Raw genomic sequence first — 19,630 nt, 5'->3', positions numbered from 1 at the left:
GATCTCTGCGGAATAGTAAGGACAGGGCTAAAGAATATTCTTAGATTTTTGTTATGAGAGACGCTTCGTGAGGTTTTGTAAGCCAACTTGTGCGAGATGTAAGACGTCTTTTTTCAAGTGTCTGTCACCTAAATTACTGAGTTAGTTAGTTAAATGTGTAGACAGATTATTTGAACAATTAGTTTTCGAAATGATGTTTAACTAGTCACTTTACAGGATATGTATACAAGATTTGTGTTAACATTAATGAAAACGTTGTCTTTTTAGTCCTAGTCACACAACTACACTAAAAACAAGTGTTTTTTGTAGAATATTAGTTTTTAAATAGAAATTCGTCCATGGAGTAGGAGGAGTTGTCCAGTAGAAATGGTTCCGCGTTAGATTTAATATTTGCTTTGCTACCTGTCAGAAATTTTATGTTATTAGGCAAATTATCTAAATTTTTTGCTGCTGCATGTTGGACTCCCTTATTAGACAATGACAGCTTTAACAATGAGTAATAAAGGTCATTTCTTCTTCTAATATTCCATGTATGGACCCCACTGTTCTACTCTAAGTGTGGAAAACTATAACGAATTTCATTAGCGAATATGTGTTTTATGACGGCGCAATTTTCTAAAATGTCTAGCATGTTGAAGATGTACTACATACCGTCAGCTTGTATTATTTGATGAGTGAATGTGTAAATCGAACGAGCAGCCCTTCTGGAATCCAAACTGTGAAATACTAAGTAAGCTTTTTCTTCTGAAGTGCGAGACTATTTTTTTTGAATATTACGGAAATTGGACGATAACTGTTTTTTGTCACCTTCCTTGTGATGAGGTTTAACAATTGCAAAGTTCAACCTGTGTCAAAAAATTCCATTTGCCAGTGATGTGTTGCATAAATCACATTTCTTAGTATGGAACAGATTTTCTGAATTCCATTTGAAATTCCATCAATTCCAAGAGAGATTTTGTTTTTTACAATTTTTATAATTATTTTGAGTAAATGATTTCGGTGTTACTTCTAGTTGTTTAAGGTTTTGTGGAATGACATTTTTAAAATGTTCTGTTGCTTCTTCGAATGAACCATTTATTCGTATTTTTTTCCGCGATATTTAGAAAGTGAGTCTTAAAAGAATTCGCAACTTGTGAATTATCAGTCACAACGTTTTCATTTAGTTTAGTTGTTGTGGCATCTTGGAGTCTGATGGGTGCCCGTTCTCCCGTTAGGCAACATCCTATATAGCTTTAATCTTGCTATCCGTATTATTAATCTCTGTCAAGTCGTACGTATTTCTTTGCATTTTAATGACTTTCCATAAAATATTACAGTATTTTATGTAGTATGGAAGTTAGCTCTCGCGAGTTAAACAAGCTTGCGACCATTCGCACCGCCGTTCTGTTTAAACAATCGACGTGACCTCTTATACTGTTGTGTAGTGATGGGTCATAAAAGTGTTTTATCTGGAATCTCTTTCGTAGACAGATTTCGATTTTTCAGTTTCCTATCAGTGAGTCATAGCCTGATACTTGTTTTACCTACATCTTAACATATGTGATCTTTCCATTTCATACATCTGCGCATCGTTATTAGCGAATATCTTACCCTATCTCATCAAAAGCATCCGGACACCCCAATATAATGCGGAATTGACCACTAGACGTCACGAGAGGCAAACACTCCAGTATAAAAGCAAGCAGGATGTATTGTGCTGTCAATGGAGAAGCAGCAACGGCAGACTGGACCAATCAGGACAACTCAGTGATTTGAATTAAGCTAAAACCTACAGACACATGGTAATTACTCTTGTTGGTCATTTCCGGCACTTTACAACAGTTACCAAAGGTCTGTCTCCTGCCAGCGCTTTTCAGATTTCATTTCCAACAAATGCTGGAAAACATCACTATTCTCGAGAAACCGCTCGCCCCTGAAAACAGCATAGTCAGCCTCGAGCACTACCTTTTTAGCAAATTAGCAGGATTAAGGGAAGATCAGCTCATTCTCTCCAGCGAGCACAAACGGTTCCATCCCGGGATCCTGGATCCAGGAAGTACACAATAGCCGAATGATAAGCATAAAGGTGTGGTCAAGAAATGATAAGATCTCTCTGTAACGACTGCCATTGCCCCCCACCCCCCTCCCCCTGACAGCGAATAACGAATAGAATCAGTTTTATTAAATTAGCCTTTGATAGAAACATTATCAAGGCAAGCTGTATTTCATTTGTATTAGAGCAGTGTATGTTTTTATAGTGCTTCTTGTGGGTTTATATACGTCGTATATACAGTCATCATACAAGGCTTGTTGAGACCCAGCTGAATACAACAATGCGCATAATATCTGGTGCAATCAGATCTACTCCAGTTTATTGGCATCCACTGTTAATCGGTATAATGCATCCTGATCCACGCAGATGTACTGCTCTTATGAGAGAATTCCACAAGATCTTCAGGAATTCTAACTTACCGGTGCATAGCGACTTGCCACTTTTAAATCGTAAGAGACTGAAATCACGCCGCCCAACTCTCTGCGATGCTGCTGACATGGTTGCTAAAGGATTTCAAATCTCTTGAAGAATGGAAAGGTCGGTGGGAAGCAGTGACAGATGTGCACCTGCACAGCATCTTCTCAGGTGCTAAACTTCCAAGTGGATTCGACCTACCACGCAAGACCTGGACTACTCTCAACAGAATCCGTACCGGCCATGGCCGATGCAGGGATGCTCTCTTTAAGTGGAAGAAGCTGCCTGATCCAGCCTGTGGTGAACAGTCTGGTATGGAGCCCCGCAATCACATTGTCAGTAAATGCAGGACTCGAGCCTATCAAGATGCAGTGAGATGGATTGAAGGACTGGATATTCAGTTGTAAAGACAAACTTAAGATCCTTGTGTGTCAATATGTACGTATGTATATGTAATTTAATTTCACGATATGTCTGTATTAGCCATACGCAAAATAATAATAATGTGGGTCTACTGAATGTTACATAAAAACATAAGAGCTAATTAATCAGTTTTTGGATATCATGCTTGTAGAAAGCTAATGCTTCAGAAATTAAAATGCTATACGCCCACAAGAAATTTTCTTCGTGTTTGTACGATATGGAGCGAGAAAGGTAAACATTCGAGGCCACAACAATACACGCTGTAGGAATTGATTTCAAACCAAGCTCCTGTGTAGGTTCTATCGTGAAATCAGCAGAACGCCGACGAGCGTTCTCGTCCAGTAGCTACACTTGATGCAGTTTCTTTGGTCGTTTTTCTTGTACGGCGACCGCAAGGCGTCTCAGCTGTCGGCAACACACGCCAAGAGCGATGGAAATACCTCTGGGATGCAGTTCACAATACCTTGTTCGTGCCTGCAGACGCATAACACTACATTTTGTGGCCTCACACTGGCATCTGACTCAGAGACGAGCATGCCACTCCTAGCCACTGGTGAAAAAGAAGTCCGTGGGTAACGTCTCTTTGCATGTCGTCAACAACGAAGATACGCGCGTCTTTGCCTCCCACTCAGTACAGGACTATTGCTCACGATGTCTCCAGTTCAAACAAACGCACATCTCGCCACTGGTGTAACACATCGATCTTTAACGTCTCTTCGTGGTAAGGCTCCTCATTTGCGTTTCTGTCGTCTCGTAGTTGGTGAAAAGTTTCGATACCTAACATTTGATTATGCATAGTTAACAATCGATTAGGTGCTGGGTTCGAAGCTCCGGCCAACACAAAACTTTACGCTACATCATTTCAAGTTTAGACATGTGACGGAAAGCATATTTAAAACCTTGCGTGGTCAGTTAACAGGGAGAATAGTTGTTGGGTAGCAGTCCTGGTCCTGTCCAAAACATTTTGTCAAGTAAATTCAAGTTTGAAGTTGTTTGTTGAATCGTTAGTCATTGTAATAAATTACAAGCGTTAAGGACTGTGACATCTTGTAACGGGACATCTCCTCTGGTATTACTTTTCCCGCTACGGTCGCAAATAGTTCAAATGGCTCTGAGCACTATGGGACTTAACATCTGTGGTCATCAGTCCCCTAGAACTTAGAACTACTTAAACCTAATTAACCTAAGGAGATCACACACATCCATGCCCGAGGCAGGATTCGAACCTGCGACCGTAGCTGTTGCGCGGCTCCGGACTGAGCGCCTAGAACCGCGAGACCACCGCGGCCGGCCGCTACGGTCGCAGGTTCGAATCCTGCCTCGGACATGGATGTGTGTGATGTCCTTAGGTTAGTTAGGTCTAAGTAGTTCTACGTTCTAGGGGACTGATGACCTTAGAAGTTACGTCCCATAGTGCTCAGAGCCATTTGAAACATTTATTACTTTTCGTCTGCAGTAGTTGTCGATACGAGTATTATTTTTCGAATTTTGGACATGTCGGTATATCTCAGTTGCTTTTCTGAAAACATCCATATAATTTTATACACAGTATGTTATATTTCAAGCTAAAATGTATGAAAAGAAATTACTTTATAAAGTATTTTAGTTTCGATGTTATAATCAATAATATATTACTAGCTCCGAATGTACAGTTAAAATTATTTTTTTCAGAAACATTTGAAACTACGAATTATTTGTACACTTAAAATTTCTATTATTAATTACGCAATGCTGTACTGTTTATTACGTTTATTTCTGGATTTAATTATGAAATAATAATCGAAATTGATCATGTAACGAAAATTAATAGGAATTCATTTGTTAAGATAAATTGTAAACTCTTTGGAATAGTTATTTCCTCAGAGTGTGAAAGCCATAATTTTGCCTCTGATGTGATCGGACGTATTTTTGTATGACAGATTCGAACAATGTAATTTCGGCTTTGATAATGTGAAAAATCAAAATACTGTACGAGATGCTAAATTGTGAGAAAATCAGAGGAAAATATATTTACGTAAAAAATTCTACAACAACAATCTTCCAATTTATATGGTTCAAACGAACCGTGAGGACCTGATGTTAGATTTTCAGCTTCAAGATTCAGACCCCTAGACAAGGTGGACTGGAGCCATCTCAACATGACAAGCTAAGTAAACTTGAAAGTTTATTGTAATCTTGGCTCCTCTAAAATCTTCATACAAGCTTGCTTATGAATTACTTGGACTGGGCATTATTTAATGTGGACATTAGATGGAAGAAGGAAGGAGGGGGAGATTACAGTCTCTACTAACGTGCCCCTTGATATTTTCATTATCGTGGTATCAATTTGCATCGGGATTGATTGGCACACAGAGTAAAGTTCTGTAGTGGTCTGTTGTAGTAATTATTTGGTATAGTCAAACCACTGTACCAGAAGGAAGTTAGAGGGCTTGCAATACAGTTACGTTCTTGTGGGTTGCATACAAATCAGGCGTAATGTAATTCAGGTCTTTCGGACACTTTTGAGCATGATAATACTTGTAAACTCCCATCATATAAACGCCTTCTTATGTTGCACATGTCTTTTCGCGGTCCACCAGATATCGCATAATGTGTTCGAGCCGTTCAGTGTGATTTTCCATAATGTGTAAGAGGTAGCAAGTTATAAATGTGATCTTGTTACAAATAAAATAGTTTCTACATTACACGATAGACAGTCAAATGGAAACAGTACACCCGCCACAATGGTTGCATGGAATGGCTCCCGTCAAAAATAATCACCACCTGTGTTGAAACATTTGTCGCACTAGGAGACGTGACGATCGATTCCTGTTTCGTAGAACGCGATCGGTCGCTGGCGGATCTATAACCGTACCCACTCTTGTACTTCCACGTCCGACTGAAACCGACATCCACACAGGTATGAAAGTCATACGATGAAAGACCCGAGCCGTATGGAGGTCGCTGCAGTGTTTCCAAACCAAATCACTGAAGCATAGTCTTCTTCCGATTGACAGTGTTGAACGGGCGTTATTGTGAAACAGTGCGGTTCCGTCCGACAGCCTGAGGGCAAACGGCAAAGCTGACAGTGGAAACATTTCACATCTCCCCCACCAAAGAAATCCAAAGCGGAATGAGATTTTCACTCTGCAGCAGAGTGTGTGCTGATATGAAATTTCCTGGCAGATTAAGACTGTGTGCCGGACCGAGACTCGAACTCGGGACCTTTGCCTTTAGCGGGCAAGTGCTCTACCAACTGAGCTAAGGCAAAGGTCCCGAATTCGAGTCTCGGTCCGGCACACAGTTTCAATCTGCCAGGAAGTTTCAAATCCAAAGCCCTTCACACAACTTCCGGTAAGGAAGTTCGACTGCAGGGGCCCTCGAGAGTGGAACCACGATCATCTGAGATTTTTTATTTGCCGTTGACCTCATACAGTAGAAAAGGCTTATCCAGTGATAGCTAGTTACAGTTGCAATCAAAGTATTAAGATTAATGTTCATATTACATGTACAAATTAAGTATCTTATATACAGCAATGCACGGCGCCGTGAAGAAACTTTGCAGAAACTGCAACGTGCCATAAAATGAAAACGCCCAGGAATGCCGTTGGTCCGAGACATCCTGTATTAAGATAACGCCCTCCCCCACACTGCCAACAGGACGAAGGCTACGCTTCAGCACTTTGGTTGGGAAACGCTGCGGCATCCTCCGTACAGCCCAGATCCTTCCCCATGCGATTTTCACATCTATGGCGACTTGAAGAAAGACCGGTGTGGACGTCACTTTCAGTTGGACAAGAAAGTGCAAGAGTGAGGGCGGTTGTGGATTCGTCAGCGGCCGACCGCGTTCTACGAATCAGGAGCTGTTCGCCTCATCAGCCAATGGGATAAATATCTTATCGCGTGTGGTGATTACTTTTGAATGGAATCATTCCAAGGTCCCGTCATAGCAGGTGTTCGATTTTCATTTGACTGAATCTTGCATGTGTTTGGCATGGTTCATATGTTTTATAGTGTTATAGGTATATTGATCAGAAGCGAAGTTTGTCGTGTGGCAGTAGAAAGCCTGTTTTCTGCGATTTGATCAGTATATGGAAAGAATGTTTCGGAAAGGCTACTGTCCCTTCCCATTTTCTATCAAAGCGCCGGTGTTTCGCAGTTCGTCTCCTTGTAGAGGTATTGGTGGCGGGCATTTAAATATCGCAACGGCCGCTGCTCTACAGTTTAACGGTGGTGCGGCCGGTACGTAGCTGGCAAATCGTTGCCGTTCACCGCTGCACTACGCCGAGTAACTGGAGCCCCTCCCGTCTTACGGCTTCAAAGGCTGATTGCCAAGCAACATTAAGAGGAAAATCCTTATCTCGATTAACAAGATTCGTCGACACTCTTATCTGGATTGTCTCCTCAACGAGGCTGTCGCAAGCGAATGTGAGAAATCTTACAGCGTGCATACGCAGCTCTGTGTCTCCCTACGTTGCATAGGAGATATACGCAGCTTAATACTCCGGCAGGAAAATAAGTTTCCACTGATCGAGACAGGTTAACGGTGAATGTCTGCTAATAGCTTCCGGGACAGCACTATTACGGAGACAATCGAGATACGAGTGACGTCGAATCCTGTAAATCGAGATAAAGGGTTTGACCTCAGGGCAGCTTGGTAACCAGTTTTGAAGTACTGAGACGGGAGAGACAGACATTTGCATCGCGTAGTGCAACGCTGGGCAGCGGGCGCGATTTTCCAGTGAAAACGAAACCAGTAGGACGGGTGGCTGTTAAACTTTTGTGGAGCGGCCCTAGCGAGATTTAAACACTCTCCGCTTATACCTGCATAAGAAGGTGGACTGAGATACAGCAACACCAGAAGATGGAAAGAAAGAGTAGCCTTTCACACTGCGATCTTATGCGGGAGGAAACCTGCCAAGATTTTATTGCACCAATGAAGTTTTTCTGTTCGGAAGAGTTCGCGAGTGTGTTCCCTTCGTCGGGTGTGTGAATTGGTTTAGTCATTTCTCGGGTTTTGAGATATGTCAGTTTACTTTGCGTACTCAGACTGTATAGGAGCAGGAAGAGCAGCAAGCGTAGTAGAGCGTGGAGCCGTTAGCTAGCTGGGTGGTGTTAACTAAAGATGAGGACTTGCCGGGCTCTATTAGACTATAATAAATTTCGTTTCTTCTAGTTGAAATTTGAAGACAGGTGCTTTTTTGTGTACTTTATACTGCAATCCTGTTTTATTTATGAAAGAGATTATTGGTGTGATAGAATAGAAACCAAACCAAGACGGTGTTGTCACTGTTTGTGATGTTCGTTTTCTAATCCAGCGGTCGGCTCAGAGAATCTTCCAAAAGCACTTCCATTGCTGTTTTATTTATGAAAGAGATTATTGGTGCTATAGAATAGAAACCATACCAAGATGGTGCTGTGACTGTTTGTGATGTTCGTTTTCCAATCCAACGGTCGGCTCTAAGAATCTTCCAAAAGAATTTCTATTGGTAAAGGTATTTATGAGTGAAATATCAGTGGAGGAATTTTTAACTCTGTATGGTAGATAAAAGCGAAAGTGGTGACCCTAATTCAGACTAATTATGGCCGCGCTGAGTGGCCGTGCGGTGTGATGCGCCATGTCACGGATTGCGCGGCCTCTCCCGCTGGAGGTTCGAGTCCTCCCTCGGGCATGGCTGTGTGTGTTGTTCTTAGAATAAGTTAGTTTAAGTAGTGTGTAAGTCTAGGGACCGATGACCGTAACAGTTTGGTCCCTTAGGAACTCACACACATTTGAACTAATTTATGTTGTGGTAGTGCACAGGATTAATCCTGAACGGCTCATTCCACTAATCAGATCAGCGGAGCAGTAAGTGGCGTAATTTCTATCGCACGGCGCGCATCACTAAGAGTGTGTGGATCCTGACTACAGCCTTAAGTGAAACTTCATGCGACGCTACATGAGCTCCGAGAAGGGGCGGAAGGACATCTGAAAGGGTCTTCCCCACAAGATAGCTCGAGACTGCAAACAGAGACTAACACTGTGCGTGTGCGTGTGCGTGTGGGTGTGCGCTTGTGCGTGTTTAGACACGACTGAAATTATGGATGAGAATGTGACTGTGTAGTCAATAATTACTATGTGTCTGGGTGGATACCAAATTATGCCTCTGCCCTGTCGTCTTCTAAGGACTTGGCCACTGTAGCGCTTGCTGCTGTCGTAGTTTGAACGACCTGCAGGGTGGTGTTAGGACTGGAGATGTGGACGTACCCTGAGGTGCCTCCAGGACCAGGAGCGCTCATCGAGGCTGATGGGCGTCGCGAAGGAGGAGCGCAGGTCGGGCGGCTTGTGCTCCACCTGGCTGAGGCTCGTCCTCGTCAGCAGCTCCAGCCCCGCCGCCGACATGACCCGTCTGTAACACACCATCGACGACACTGAGCAACTGTGCCACGTACAACAGTAGACTGTAATATAAGTGCGGCATGTAGTCCCATGCCAGTTTCTCTGGTTCAGTGTCGGAAATACACTGACCCGCTAGGGTAGCCGAGAGACCTAACGCGCTGCTTCGTGGGCTCGGGTAGGCGCGCCGACCCCGGATCGGGTCTGCCGGCGGATTAACTACGAGGGCCGGTGTACCGGCCAATCTGGATGTGGTTTTTAGGCGGTTTTCCACATCCCACTAGGTGAATACTGGTCTGGTCCCCACGTTCCGCCTCAGTTACACGGCTCGCAGATATCTGAACACGTTCGCACTATGTCATGGCTTACACTAGAGGCAGACAGTTGGGGTACACTCATTCCTTCGCAGGGGGTATGGGGCTGCGACAGGAAGGGTATCTGGCCACCCCTTAAAATTAACATGCCACATCCGATTAACCAGTACACCCCGCCAGTCGGAATTAATGCTTGGAAAGAGAGAGAGAGAGAGAGAGAGAGAGAGAGAGAGAGAGAGAGAGAGAGGGGGGGGAGGGGGGAGAGTCGGAAATACACTGAGGCGACAAAAGTCATGGGATAGTGATTTGCACATATACAAATGGCGGTGCTATCGCGTACGTAAGGTATAAAGGGCAGTTCATTGACGAAGCTGTTATTTGTACGCTGGTGAATCATGTGATAAGGTTTCCGACGTGAGTATGCCCACACGGCGGGAATTGACTGTCTTTGGACCCAGAATGGTAGTTGGAGCTAAACGCATGGCCCATTGCATTCTGGAAATCGTTACCACCAATAGCGTGCCGAGAATACCAAATTTCAAGTATTACCTCTCACCACAGACAACACATTGGCTGACGGCCTTCTCTTAACGACCGAGAGCAGCGGCGTTTCAGTAGAGTTGTCAGTGCTAAGAGACAAGCAACACTGCGGGAAATAACCACAGAAATCAATGTGGGACATACGATGAACGTATGAGGCGAAATTTGACGTTAATGGGGGGGGGGGGGGGGCACAACATCGCCTACAGCGCCTCTCCTGTGCTCGTGACCATATCAGGTGGACCCTAGACGACTGGAAAACCGTGGCCTGGTCAGATGCGTCCCGACTTCAGTTGGTAACAGCTGATGGTAGGGTTCGACTCTGGCGCAGACCCCACGAGACCATGGACTGGTTGGTCGATTTAAGCGAGGGGGCCAAACTGCGAGGTCATCTGTCCCATCGAATTAGGGAAGGATAGGGAAGGAAGCCGGCCGTGCTCTTTCAAAGGAACTGTCCTGGCATTTTCCTGAAGCACTTTAGGGGAATCACGCCAAAACCTAAATTAGGATGACCGGACGCGGTTTTCAACCACCGTCCTCTTGAATGCGAGTCTAGTCTAGTCTGCGCCACCTCTCGCTCGGTACCCAACTAGCCAACAAGGCACTGGGCAAAATAGTGGTGACTCCACATTGGTGTGGTCTTTGTTTACGTCGAATAGACTGGGTCCTCTGGTCCAACTGAACCAGTCATTGGCTGGAAATGGTTATGTTCGGCTACTTCGACTGACCATTTGCAGCCATTCATGGACTTCATGCTCGCCGGCCGCTGTGGCGCTTCAGTCCGGAACCGCGCTGCTGCTACGGTCGCAGGTTCGAGACCTGCCTCGGGCATGGATGTGTGTGATGTCCTTAGGTTAGTTAGGTTTAAGTAGTTCTAAGTCTAGGGGATTGATGACCTCAGATGTTACGTCCCATAGTGCTTAGAGCCATTTGAACCAGTTTTTGAAATTCGTGTTCCCAAACAACGAATTTTTCTTGATGACAATGCACTATGTCACCTGGCCACAGTGGCTCGTGGTTGGTTTGAAGAACATTTTGGACAATTCGAGTGAATGATTTGGTCGCCCAGATCGCCCGATATGAATCCCACCTAACGTTTATGGGACGTAATCGAGATGCCTGCTCGTGCGCAATATCCGGCGCCGGTATCATTTTCGTAATTATGGACGGCTATTGAGGCAACATGGCTCAATATTTCTGCAGGGGATTCCAACGACTTGAGTTGCTGCAGTACGCCGGTCTAAAAGAGGTCCAACACAACACTAGAAGGTATCCGTGGACTTTCTGCCATCTCAGTGTAATTTCCACGCATAAACTATCACCTAACCCTTTAAAAGAGCACAATAGTCGCTTTGGAGCGTTGTAGATGATGTGGAACTAGTAACAGGAGGTCATTTCTTGCTCCACCGCTGACGTGAATCGTAGCAGTGCAGTGGTGTGCATATGTCCGTCGGTTGTATGGAATCACTGTAGTAAGAGCAGTGGGCGTTGAGCCGCACAATGCGTCAGCACGTATCAAAACATGGACATAATAACAAAAATGGATATAAAATCCTGCAAAAGTGCGTCCTTTCTTAGAATCTTTGGATCGCTTATTAGGAATCCGATGCTGGAACTACAAAATTCAAAATGGGATCCACTTTGGATCAAAAATTATTAATTTGGAGGAATCGTGTAAAACTTCAAGTGTAAAGTATTGTGAGGTCCCTGATAACGAGTCAGAGGTCGAAATTACAGTACTGAAATACTTTATATGGTTTTCACATATTTCAGTCGAAATCATAGTCACATTCGTCGCTTGTGACAACATTGCTTTCAGAAAAGTGGCTGTCAGGTTTTACACTTGGAGATGGTCCGAAAAGCAGATCTTATACCTCAGACGCCATCTATTGCCTTCAAGTGTCATTTTCTGGTCTCTCGAAATGAATAGAGCCGAAGATGCCAGAAGCCAGTGGAATACGACATGCATCGTTTTCTCGCGGGAATATTTGCGTGTAAAATCATCTCGGTAACGGCGGGTTTTCTTGTTACTAGTTTCCTGCGTATCTTTAAGTAGCCGACCAATCGGCAACGGAACAGCTTCAATTATGGCCTACCCATGCATCAAATCTATGTGGACTGATGTCGGCATCCGAGATTACTGCAGAATATTGTATATTTTTTCAGAGTTCTGAAGCTGTTCATACAAAATTCGAATATTTCCAGAAAAAAATACTAGGCGTAATTTTAATCTTAGGAAAAAAATGCCAATTTGCGAAAAAATTATGATTATAGTTCCGAATAAATCCCCAATAACTGTGCGGAAAACCCGAATGACATTTTTTGGACAGATAGTAGTTTATAAGACAGTTGCAATACTGAGGGACCCATTTTCACCGTGTGGCAGTGGAAATATGACCTTCCACTAAAAACGTGCAAATATGTACACGAAAATAATTTTGAACTCGTTAATTATAGACTGAAGCGCCAAAGAAACTGGTATAGGCATGCGCATTCAAATGTAGAGACATGTAAATAGGCAGAAAAGGGCGCTGTGGTCGGTAACGCCTATATAAGACAACAAGTGTCTGCCGCAGTTGTTAGATCGGTTACTGCTGCTACAATGGGAGGTTATCAAGATTTAAGTGAGTTCGAACGTAGTGTTATAGTCGGCGCATAAGCGATGGGACACAGCACCTCCGAGGTAGCTATGGCGTGGGGATTCTCCCGTAGGACTATTTCATGAGTGTGCCGTGAATATCAGGAATCCGGTAAAACATTAAATCTCCGACATCGCTGCGGCCTGAAGAAATCCTGCAAGAATGGGACTAACGACAACTGAAGAGACTCGTTCAACGTGACGGAAGTGCAACTCTTCCCCAATTTGCTGCAGATTTCAATATGAGGCCATCAACAAGTGTCAGCGCGCGAACCATTCAACGGAACATCATCGATATGGGCTTTCGGAGTCATTTTGTGTCTGAACTACGCAAAGCTTTACGACTCAAATAGGCGCTCAACACTGACATTGGAGTGTTGATGACTGGAACCATGTTGCCGGGTCGGGCGAGCCTCGTTTCAAATTGTATCGAGCAGATGGACGTGTACGGGTATGGAGACAACCTCATGAATCCATGGATCCTGCATGTCAGCATGGGATTGTTCAAGCTGGTGGAGGCTCTGTAATGGTGTGGGGTATGTGCCTTTGGAGTGATATGAGACCCGTGATGCGTCTAGATACGACTCTAACAGGTGATACGTGCGAAAGCGTAGTGTCTGGTCACCTGTATCCTTTGATGTCCATTGTGCATTCCGACGGACTTGGGCAATTCCAGCAGCACAATGCGACACCCCACACGTCCAGAATGGCTCCAGAAACACTCTTCTGAGTTTAAACACCTCCGCTGGCCACCAGACTCCCCAGAATGAATATTATTGAGCATATCTGGGATATGCTCGTACTATTAAGGATGTATGTACAGCCCTGCAGGGTTCATTGTGTCATTAATCAAGTGCGTGCTACGTCGTGCTGCTGGATTTCGGCGTGCTCGCGGGGACCCTACACGTTATCAGGCAGGTGTACAAGTTTATTTGGCTCTTCATTGTATTATTAAGGTTGTAGTGGAGCCAATTACAAAAGTGGAGTCACGTAGAGGAAATTTTGTAGCCAACGTTTTCGAACAATATCGTAGTAGTTTAAAGTCGATATACATTATTACACCTGTTAAAAATGTCATAAACATATCTTCTGGAGTGCTACCCATGTTATTTTATCCCGGTAACTAGGCAGGATCGCTGTCATATATATATATATATATATATATATATATATATATATATATATATATATATATATATATATACTCCTGGAAATTGAAATAAGAACACCGTGAATTCATTGTCCCAGGAAGGGGAAACTTTATTGACACATTCCTGGGGTCAGATACATCACATGATCACACTGACAGAACCACAGGCACATAGACACAGGCAACAGAGCATGCACAATGTCGGCACTAGTACAGTATATATCCACCTTTCGCAGCAATGCAGGCTGCTATTCTTCCATGGAGACGATCGTAGAGATGCTGTATGTAGTCCTGTGGAACGGCTTGCCATGCCATTTCCACCTGGCGCCTCAGTTGGACCAGCGTTCGTGCTGGACGTGCAGACCGCGTGAGACGAAGCTTCATCCAGTCCCAAACATGCTCAATGGGGGACAGATCAGGAGATCTTGCTGGCCAGGGTAGTTGACTTACACCTTCTAGAGCACGTTGGATGGCACGGGATACATGCGGACGTGCATTGTCCTGTTGGAACAGCAAGTTCCCTTGCCGGTCTAGGAATGGTAGAACGATGGGTTCGATGACGGTTTGGATGTACCGTGCACTATTCAGTGTCCCCTCGACGATCACCAGAGGTGTACGGCCAGTGTAGGAGATCGCTCCCCACACCATGATGCCGGGTGTTGGCCCTGTGTGCCTCGGTCGTATGCAGTCCTGATTGTGGCGATCACCTGCACGGCGCCAAACACGCATACGACCATCATTGGCACCAAGGCAGAAGCGACTCTCATCGCTGAAGACAACACGTCTCCATTCGTCCCTCCATTCACGCCTGTCGCGACACCACTGGAGGCGGGCTGTACGATGTTGGGGCATGAGCGGAAGACGGCCTAACGGTGTGCGGGACCGTAGCCCAGCTTCATGGAGACGGTTGCGAATGGTCCTCGCCGATACCCCAGGAGCAACAGTGTCCCTAATTTGCTGGGAAGTGGCGGTGCGGTCCCCTACGGCACTGCGTAGGATCCTACGGTCTTGGCGTGCATCTGTGCGTCGCTGCGGTCCAGTCCCAGGTCGACGGGCACGTGCACATTCCGCCGACCACTGGCGACAACATCGATGTACTGTGGAGACCTCACGCCCCACGTGTTGAGCAATTCGGCGGTACTTCCACCCGGCCTCCCGCATGCCCACTATACGCCCTCGCTCAAAGTCCGTCAACTGCACATACGGTTCACGTCCACGCTGTCGCGGCATGCTACCAGTGTTAAAGACTGCGATGGAGCTCCGTATGCCACGGCAAACTGGCTGACACTGACGGCGGCGGTGCACAAATGCTGCGCAGCTAGCGCCATTCGACGGCCAACACCGCGGTTCCTGGTGTGCCCGCTGTGCCGTGCGTGTGATCATTGCTTGTACAGCCCTCTCGCAGTGTCCGGAACAAGTATGGTGGGTCTGACACACCGGTGTCAATGTGTTCGTTTTTCCATTTCCAGGAGTATATATATATATATATTTCTCAGCTATTGTTGTGACCTGTTTAATATATATATATATATATATATATATATATATATATATATATATATATATATATATATATATTAAACAGGTCACAACAATAGCTGAGAAATGTGTCGTTGTCCGATTCCCTGTTTAGCGCCAGCTGTCACGGCATGTATAATATGAACTTGAGACTGGAATGACACCGCAGCATCGGATGAGTATGCACAAGTGCAATCTACACAAGGTTTCGTGGGAGTAAACTAGAAACGCGTACCTTTTTTTCCTCTTTTTTCAGGTTTTGAAGCGAGTTGGCCCCCTATGACGCAGAAAACAGCAGTTGTGTTTGGACGTGCTCAAGAATACTCCGCGAATAAAATTCGTCGATTTGTTCATTTATCGGCGTGAATTGTCCAACGTGTGTGCAGGTATAGCGTATCACTCGTTGTTGTTGTTGTTGTTGTGGTCTTCAGTCCTGAAACTGGTTTGATGCAGCTCTCCATGCTACTCTATCCTGTGCAAGCTTCTTCATCTCCCAGTACTTACTGCAACCTACATCCTTCTGAATCTGCTTAGTGTATTCATCTCTTTGTCTCCCTCTACGATGTTTACCCTCCACGCTGCCCTCCAATGCTAAATTTGTGATCCCTTGATGCCTCAGAACATGTCCTACCAACCGATCACTTCTTCTTGTCAAGTTGTGAGCGTACCACTCAAGCCACGTAAAATGACGTAACAACAATGGCTGTAAACGGAATTTACCCGTCAGAGACCGGGGACGAGTGTCACGCCTTGTCAACAACAAACGTTTTCAAATCCGACAGGATTTTCTGCTGTCAGAGAATGCAGTTAAATCTCAACCAGTTTCCGAGCGAACTGCATGACATTGAGAGTCGGGCACCTCGCTAAAGGCGGCACACAAAGCTGCTCGTCTTCAGTAGGCCAAAGATCACAGAAACCAAGCAGTAATTTATTAGATGCGGTTGTGTGGCCCGACAAATCACGCCTTTCAAATGGTAGAGTGCGCTAAGAAAAATGGCCGCCGAGTGAGCTGCTTAACCCGTGGAATGTCTAGTTTAGGCCAGAAGTGATTCTGCTGTGTTGTGGTTCGGGGTTCCCATTCGTACTATGACTCGGGCGTTGTAAAGCTATAATTAGGTAGGCGAGTTGTTTGGCCGCGCCTTGTTTGTACAGCTGAACACTACATCAGAAAAGCGGCCGGTACATCACTGGACAGGGTACGAGGGAATGCAGCGATTCGCCAGAAACAGGTAAAACCCAGTGCATGGAACTTGGACGACAGTTTCTCTCTTAGCCAAAGCCCAGAGGATGCACCATAAATGGCGAAGTATAAGACAGTCTGAAATATGGTTCTTAGAACTCTTAGAAATTCTATAGTAAATCACAGTTACATAATAAGGCAACTCTGAATGCAACTCAGAAAAATGAGACGCATGCAATAAAACTATAATATTTTTAATAACTTAAACACTTCAGAAGATACTGTTTTATAGTAATTAAATATTGTTGCAATGAACATTAGAATTAACAGCTTTTAAATGCTTCATGAGATTTCGCCAAATGATATCACAGATGATAGCATTTCACTATGGCTATCATTCCTGAAAGCCTTCTATCTGTAACCATTTTATTTATTGATTCTACACATTTTTATATCTTTTTCACCACGTAAATGTTTGTCAGAATATCGTTTCCTCCAGTAACTGAATGCAGCATGAATACCTCTTGTCATACTTGTGTTGTTACTTAAGGATTATGTTACTGCAGGGTGATTCAAAAGTCCGGAAACGCCTTTGTAAAATGAAACGATGTAGCAAACAGTAAAACGAAGTCGCTACACATGAGAAAGTGGTTGAGGGAAAACATACCTATGTCACCAATATGGTGGCCATGCTAAAAAACCAGTATCTTGGATTCCGCTCTAAAATTTCCAATGGGAAGGTTGTCATGCGGCATAACACAGAGATAGAGAATTTCACCAGAAAAACGATGACGTCGTTATTTTGAACATAGCTTTATTCATTCTTGAGTTATTACCAGCTATGTGTGGCAGCAGTGGCTTGCTCGGTAGCGTGAGTGCTAATATACCGAAAAGGGATCAAATGGATTTTTAAACGGTGCGAAGTACAAGTACCCTGCCTGACATGTTAATGTGTTTAAATGTTAGGTAATATTTAGTCATGCGCACGTTTTAACCGTTGTTTCCTCATCTACAGGTTAAGAACATGTCATTATCGCATGAAGAACACATCGAAATCATCTTTTGTCAGGAGAACGAAGCACACGGATCATTGCTGAGGATTTCAACAGTCGCAACCAGACAACCCATTTCTCACAGTGCAGTTGCCAAAATTTTGCCCGAATTTCGGCTACAGATCCCGCCCCACATAAACCGAAAGCTGGAAGACCAAAATCTGCCACCAATGAAGCAACAAGAGTGAGCGTGCTGGAATCATTTAGAAAGAGACCGCAATGGAGAATCGTCGTCTGCCGCAAAAATGTGGGATTAGCCGTACCTCAGTTCTGCGAATTTTATCGCAGGACGAATGACACACATACAAAATTCATCTGAATGAGGATGACCCAGACCGTCGAGTACAGTTCGCGGAAGGGTGACGCTACAACTGCAGGTAAACCCTCGTTTTCCCTGTCAGGTACTGTTCGGTGATGAAGCCAGTTTCTTTGTCAGTGGTGAGGTGAACAAGCAGAATCACAGATATTGGTCGGACGCAAATTCGCACTGGATTGACGCATCTGAAACGGTCGGCCCTCAAAAAGTGATAGTCTGGTGTAGTGTGTGGCGTACCCAAGCGGTGGGGCAGATTTTATTGAAGGTTCATTAAGAGCCAATGGTTATGTGAGGTTGCTGGATATGGTGTTTCCTTCGCTGTTAACGGAGGGTGGAACATCTCCTGAATTCTTCTAGCTCGATGGAGCCCCGCCACATTGTGGACGCAGTGTGCGAATGTACCAGGAAGTGCTGTTCCTCCAAAAGTGGATTGATTGTTGATGTGGAGTGGCCACCACGTTCACAAGATTTAACTGTTTTGGATTTTTACTTGTGTGATCACGCCAGAGCACTGGTTTATGCCGTGAAAGTACGGGATCTTGTTCATCTTTAGCAGCTCGTTGTTGATGCGTGCAATCAAATTCAGCCGGATGCGTTAGTCAAAGTCCATCAGGACTGTGATCGGAGGATAGCATTAACACTATGACGTAATGGACAGCATAAAGAACTGTTGTTATGACTGTTGGTGTTCTCTCGGAGTGTGTAATGTCGGCTTAATGCCTTTTCGGTAGGTAACACTCACACTGCAGCCACACGTAATTCGTTATAACTCTAGAATGAATAAAGCTGTGCTCAAAATAACGACGTCAGTGTTTTTGTCTTGAAAATCTCTAGCTGTCTGACAAATGATATGACCGCCTTCCCATTGGAAATTTCAGAGATGAATCCAAAATCGTGAATTTCACGGTGGCCGCCATGTTGGTGATATAGGCTAAAAGTGTTTCCTCCTTCCGTTCCTCACATGAAAGCACTTTGTTTTTCTGTTTGCTACTCCGTTTGGATTTTATGAGGGCGCTTCCGTACTTTTGCAACATCCTCTATTTTTGCCAATAGAGTTATTTAAATATGATTACACTCGATATAAAAAACCAGTGTAATTTAAAAGTGGTTAGTTACACGTGTTAATTAACAGCAGTATTGAAAAAGAATACCAAAAGACGGTTTTGTCAAGCACACACTCTTTAAACGATATTTAACGACATTTTGTTGTCATTTAATATGAGCGCACTTGTGCAAAAATGCTTGCTTAATGATTTGTAAACAAACTTTTATTTATATTTACTGTGAATGGTCTGAGTGTGACAGAATATTTATAATATTTATTTATTTAAATATTGTTGTAATATATAAGTTTAGTACGGAAAGCTGGGAAGTTGAGTCAGAATCATGTATGTAGAACATAAGAACGATGTATTTTTGGTGAGGATGGCCTTCAGCCATTGAGAGTTAGGCAGAGGTGGAACACTGCTGGAGTCGAGTGTAGACAGATAAACTTTTTGAGTTATATGCTCAAGGGAGCGATTCGGGACTTTGAGGTCTCGTAAAAGGCAAACCTGAGGTAACGTTGGTTATTTGTTCGTTTCAGTAACAAGATTTATGGCTGCGTAAGGCCGCTACAATACTGCAACTTTGGAAGGGACTCTTACTTTCGCGAGATCCGGATGTGCTCCAGTGCAGAACTTTAACTTTCCGCTTGCA

The 19,630-nt window shown here is 44.3% G+C and overlaps 1 protein-coding gene across 1 annotated transcript in view; it reads right to left on the bottom strand.

Annotated features, from left to right (window-relative positions):
- LOC126268164 (adenylate cyclase type 2-like) overlaps positions 1 to 19,630 on the bottom strand; it is a 452,935-nt gene that overhangs the window by 230,626 nt on the left and 202,679 nt on the right. Inside the window, exon 2 of the mRNA XM_049973741.1 lies at positions 9,096 to 9,237. Within this exon, the coding sequence (XP_049829698.1) occupies positions 9,096 to 9,230 (135 nt within the window). The 5' untranslated portion in view covers positions 9,231 to 9,237. The remainder of the gene's footprint in view (positions 1 to 9,095; positions 9,238 to 19,630) is intronic.

Source organism: Schistocerca gregaria, chromosome 4 (assembly GCF_023897955.1).
Source record: "Schistocerca gregaria isolate iqSchGreg1 chromosome 4, iqSchGreg1.2, whole genome shotgun sequence".
NCBI classification, from domain to species: Eukaryota; Metazoa; Arthropoda; class Insecta; order Orthoptera; family Acrididae; genus Schistocerca; species Schistocerca gregaria.
This window is presented reverse-complemented; position numbering and strand designations above follow the sequence as displayed.